General features: G+C 34.1%; 1 protein-coding gene across 1 annotated transcript in view; it reads right to left on the bottom strand.

Annotated features, from left to right (window-relative positions):
* Positions 1 to 1,425: 1,425 nt before the first annotated feature.
* LOC150103736 (E3 ubiquitin-protein ligase COP1-like) overlaps positions 1,426 to 6,000 on the bottom strand; it is a 405,850-nt gene continuing 401,275 nt past the window's right edge. Inside the window, exon 22 of the mRNA XM_090396516.1 lies at positions 1,426 to 1,924. Within this exon, the coding sequence (XP_090252642.1) occupies positions 1,907 to 1,924 (18 nt within the window). The 3' untranslated portion in view covers positions 1,426 to 1,906. The remainder of the gene's footprint in view (positions 1,925 to 6,000) is intronic.

Raw genomic sequence — 6,000 nt, 5'->3', positions numbered from 1 at the left:
CATTTTATGAATTTGAATTCCATAGCTACTGCATAACTACCACCTCAACAAAGCAAAATTTTAATAAAAATATTTCTTATGGTGCTTCATATTACATGTCCTCCTCCAAAAAACTACTTGTCCCACAGGGGGAAAGTACACTCTGCTTTGGGAATCCTCTGATTTAGAAGCATTTCAACCCTTTTAGTCTTGTCTTGGTCATACCAACAGTGTTGTATTGTATTTCTGTAATTCCTTTGCTAGATCCTCCACTTTTCCCCTAATGCTCATCTGGTTGAGTATGAGTTATTCTAACAGCTGACTTAAGGATCACCCAACTAACATTTGATCAAGTTCATCATCATCATCATCATATTTGTGTGTGTGGTTTAAATGTGGCAATACAAAATTGGTGCTAAGGATAAGTTGGTAATTTGGCTCTCATATTTCTACAACTTTTCTTCACTCGGTAGGTGAAAAAGTTGTGTCGTAACAAGCAAACCCCAGTCTGTTCTCTGCATTCATAACACATTATGTGAAGGTTTCCTCCCAATTACTTTTATCCTTAAGGATTGGATTATTATTAAAATATCTGTAAACGTTTTTCACCTGCACAATTTTATAAATAAATATTTTGCATGTATCAACATTCTCTTACAAGCCTTAAGATAATTTATCTTAAGGTCATCTAATTTTTTAAAATAAATGTGGGCTTTAATAAAAATGTAATTTGGAAGATAAACCACAAAGTTTTAATCATAAAAATTCTTTAAAATTGTTTCTTGCCTTTGTCTAAAATGGCCCACAATAACACACAGCAGTTTTTGTTGTCAAAAATGTCGGGCAACTCTGTTCTGGTATGTGTGACCATCTTAGGTGATCTCTTAATTTACAGATTTTTTTCACTGAAACTCACATATGCAAGGACTAGTCTCTAATTGTCACAATTTTGGTAATCCATGTTTCATTCTTTGAATAATACCAACAGAGAGTCAGAAGAAATCCATAATGAGAACAAAAAATCAATTAGAAGCTATTTCATTTAATGAGTTTTAGATGAAATGGTAGATGAGTGCCATGACAAAATATGTCATCAGTTTTGCTGATCCTTACTGTAGTAAACTATATTTATGAGTGTCATGCATTGTAACATTATCTTTATATCAAAAACCAATTTGGGAATGTTTTATGGAAATCTTTTGATGATTTCCATAAATAGGAAAAGTTCCTCTACTTCTCTATTAGAAAAATCTTTGGGACTTTAGATACAAATAATACTCACAATTTCAGTAATTCTTTTAAATTCCAGTAGGGATAAACTTGAAATGTGTTAAGAAAAAATAATTACATCAATACATAGCTTTTGATATTATGCAACTGAATTCAATAACATAATTTCATATGCCAAAGCTGTCTGTGTGTGTGTGTGGAAAAAACAGACTAGAATACTAATTTTAGTGCTGGACTCTCCAGTCACATTTTATTTTTGCTAATATTCATTTTAAATAAATATACTATAACAAATGTATGCAAAGATCAGGTATTTTGCATACTATTGATCATCCTACCAAGTCCTGTACATCATTAAAAGTAATAATAAAATAACGGCTGTGAAATATGAACCTCTAGGTTGACGAGGCATTTATTTTGCACAATAATTTGGCAAGCATGATTTATGAGATGAGTTTTACAAAGATCAATGTATGAGGTAATGCAATCACTGTGAACCTCCATATACGATATAAAGGAAGAACAACAGGAGTAATCCAAGACTGTTTCTTGTCTTCCCCATAACCCAGTTTCACCTCGAGAATTAAGTACACAATACATTTTAAGCCCTTCTCCACGAAGCTTTATTTCGGCTTGGCTTCTTAGTGAGTACCTCATATCTTTACAAACTCTTCTGGCAGTTAAAAATGAATAGACATCAAACCAGCTCCAAAACCTGAAACAAATTTAAAAAATGTATAAATAAATACAATTTGTAATTTTACACAAAATATGATAAACTTAGCTACACTACACTACAGATTTTGAACTGTCTGTATAGATTGACAGAAATTAACTGAAGAATTGCTCATAGACAGAGGAAGGGTTGGAACATTTTGCTAACTTATGCAAGGAGAATCTGCATGATGGAATGTAACTGTGTCAAGGTGTCAGTATGTTAAGAGGCACTCATGCAACATTGTCGACATTAATGTCTAGGGCTTCAATAAAGTCATTTTATACAAGTTTCCTCAATGTGGATTGCCCAAGGGATGAGATTTTATCATGATGAGATTTGGCAGAGATTTTATCTTCCTTGCATACAGCTAAGACATCTATTGTTGTTGAAACATATGCTTCAATATAAGTAGGAAAAGGCAATGTCCATAATGATTCACATGTGGTTCTAATTGCTTGATGGTGGATAGGATCAACTGCTGAAGCATAAAGACTTGGGAACTCATAATTGAGTCTTGACTAGATAAGTGCTTAGGTAGAGATTGAGTAAAGAACATCAGTCTGCACACAGGAGGTGGAAGACAATGTAGAGAGGATGTTCATTGCTCTCATGCATGTATCCTACAGCTGATGTATTTCATATTAATTGAATAATTTTGTTGCAACTGGGATTATCATTTGGGTAAAAGTGCATACAAATGGTCTTCTTTGAAGAAAACAAATCTATTTGCAACTGCCCAACTATGAACCTCATATTACAAGAATGATAAATGATGGTAAAATCATCTACACTGAGTATGGCACTACTGTAAGCACTGTCCTCATCTACATTGAGGACAGTGCTTACAGTAGTAGCAAGTTGTTCTGTTGCAAACAGTCTGCCACTTACCCCCCAACTCATGGAGTTCCCTTCTCTTTGAAAAAGAATCAAGAGGATGTGGTTCCCACTTTGAATATGAAATATTCAGTGATAGAAAATTTTTGATGAAAAGAGAAAGATTCCCTTTAAGACCAAAGTTGTGCAGTCTTCAATATGAACCTCAAAAGCTGTGTCATATGCTTTCTTTTTTCAGAAACACACAACACTTCATAAACATAATTAAAGACATTACATTAGAAAAAGATGATTTATTAGTTAGTTTTGACATCTCTGCCCTCTTTACAAATGAACCAATTAATGACACAATCCTTCTTTTACAGAACAAATTCCCTCTAGATATCACAGCACTTTTGCGCATGTATTACGTTCTGGTTATTTTTGTATGGCAAAACACTTTCTACCTACAAAAAGAAGGCACAGCCATTATTCCCCCCTATTGCTAACTTTTATATGGAACATTTGAGCAACATGCTTTAGATTCCTCTCCTTTAAAACCAGAGTCTGGCTTAGATACATTGACAATGTTTTTGTGATCTGGTCCTATGGCTGCCAGGCACTAGACACTTTCCTTAGTCACCTAAACAAACAACATAAACGCATACAGTTCACAATTGAGATTGAAAAACAGAACACACTTCCATTTCTAGATACACTTGTCACACATCTTCCTTCTGGCAATCTTTCCTTCACTGTCTACCAGAAACTGACACATAGTGGCCAATATATACACAAACTCCTACCACCACCCAACACAAAAACTGGGGGTCATTAATACTCTAAAAAACAGGGCTTTGAAGAGCTGATCCAATGAACAAGTGCTGAAAGACGAATTTAGAGTTATTAGCAATAATTTTCTAAAAAATGGTTACAGTCAAAACACTATTAACAAAATTCTCTACAAGACCTCAATAAAAAACAAAGATAAATCAGACTACAATAAAACTATAAAAACATTTCTTACATTAAAGGGACATCAGATAAAATAACCAGAAATACAACCTCAAAGCCACCTTTAAACCTCCTGCAAAATTAAAAAGCTTACTCAACTCATCCAAAGACCCACTTGGCCCACCCTGGAGTATACTGTATTTCTTGCACCTGTAATCTACCATATATAGGGGAAACAGGATGCACAACTCCTATCAGACAAAAGGAACATAAACGACACATTAAATATAATAACTATGGTGAAGCTGGCCTTTCTGATCATGCCCTGAACACTTTACATAGAATTGACTGGAACAGCAGCAGTTATTTATATCACACCAAACATTGGTATGAATGCAAATTTAAGGAAGCCTGTGAGATTCTTATCAACCACTCCAAATCTGAAAATAATGATGGTCTAAAAATCCCAAACATATGGAAGGCACATATTCTACACACGGAACCTTTCTCTCTAAGAGTTAACTATAAACAGGACTGCAGATAATCCAGAATCCTAAATCTAAAATAACAATTGTAATGTTAAAAATAGGACATCATTGTTACTGTAAGAACACTATCTATAAGAAAGAATGTTTTTCTCATGTTATCTTAAAAATAATTTAGCTTTGATGTAGTTTCTAAATAATTAATTTGTAATTTTATCTGTAATTTTTTTTTCTCTCCACTAGAGGTCATGCCAGTAGAATAACCAGTGATCAAATCATCATTTCTTTAGCTTAATGTGTGAAATGTAACTCAGCTGATGTCCTTGCATATGTGTATATACTCAAGATGATGATGATGATGAAGGTTGAAACGTCGGGAAATTAAAATAGTTATTTATAATACGGTTGTAAAGTCCATAATTTCTAAAATGAATGCTGTGTCATATGCTTTTTCTATATAAAAAAACAATACCAGGGTGCTGATTCTTAAGTAAAGTATGTCTAATGGATGATCTATTCTAATAAGCTGATCCAGTGTTCAATGTTTTCAGAAGCCAGACTATCTTAAGAAAGAGGTTATTACTCCCTAGAAACCATAAAATTTTGATGAGTTAACCAATTTTTCCAGGAGTTTGCATAGACAGTTAGTCAGACCTAGTGGACAGTGATTTGTTGGAATATTTGGATGCTTGCCTGGCTTTGGAAGAGCAGTCATAATTGGCTTTAGCCACAAATCCAGAAATTCACATTCACAGAAAATTCTGTTAAAGAGGCAGCATAGTTAATCCATGGAAAATAGCAACATTTTTTTAACCATCTTAATAAAGGTGGTTGGTTCTATAGAGTTGGATGACTTGTTTCATGAATGTTGTAAGGTTGCAGGCCATTCAAAGTGAATGGAATCTGATGTTCTATTTTGCTTTTTAGGGCCAGCAATCTGGGTGGGAGAAAGTAGATATTTGTCAATGTTTTGGAAAAAATGCTCCAAGAGTATATTGCAAATGCTTGATAGCCTAAAGGACAGCAATTATAAATCTACTGCGTTCCAAGATCAAAAGGGGAGGGTATATCTATCTTAATTTTCTGGATTTTATCACAGACCTGGTGTTGGTTGATCTGGTTATAGAAGTGTACTGGATCCAGTCCTATTGGCCCTGATGGTGAATATCAGCTATTTCCTGCAGGCAACATACCAATAGTAGATAAGAAAAATAGTTCCCTCAGCTAATGTTTTGAATAAGTCTCATGAAGTCAGTTGGAACAAAGCCATCATGCCCTTTTATAATGAATGTAAATCCAGATAACTTTTCCTGAAGCTCTTCAAGTAAAGCCACCACCTTGTGCCTAGTGAGGAACGAAGATCACTGATTTTATTATACATGACTAGAATATAACATGAATTTAAGCTGAACCTGCTTGTCCACCTTGGGTCCTAATGATGATCACCAACTTCATACATGGCTAGAATACAACATGAATGGGGACACAATATATACCAGAGTAACTGCAACAACAGTTGAATGTTGGTCTAACATTAAGCAAGTGTTTATGTGTAGTTTCTCATTTTTTTATATTACCCATGAGGATGAGACAGTAAATTATTGCCTAAATATGATATACTCCTGCTTTTATGACCAAACTGCTGGTTACTGGAAAACTAACATTAATGAACCATTGTAAATCAAACACTAAATTCCCATAGGCTAAGTGTCACGAATCAAGGCTACATTCCTGAAAATATAGTTTGGACTATATAATACACACTTAATCATGGAAAAGTGAAGATGTTAAAGGATTAAAATAAAAACCATGTAGTTTCTT

Source organism: Typopeltis vanoorti, chromosome 8 (assembly GCF_054136105.1).
Source record: "Typopeltis vanoorti isolate ZY-2024b chromosome 8, IOZ_Tvanoo_1.0, whole genome shotgun sequence".
Taxonomy (NCBI): domain Eukaryota; kingdom Metazoa; phylum Arthropoda; class Arachnida; order Uropygi; family Thelyphonidae; genus Typopeltis; species Typopeltis vanoorti.
Note: the sequence above shows the minus strand (reverse complement) of the source record. Positions and strands in the feature narration are given on the sequence as shown.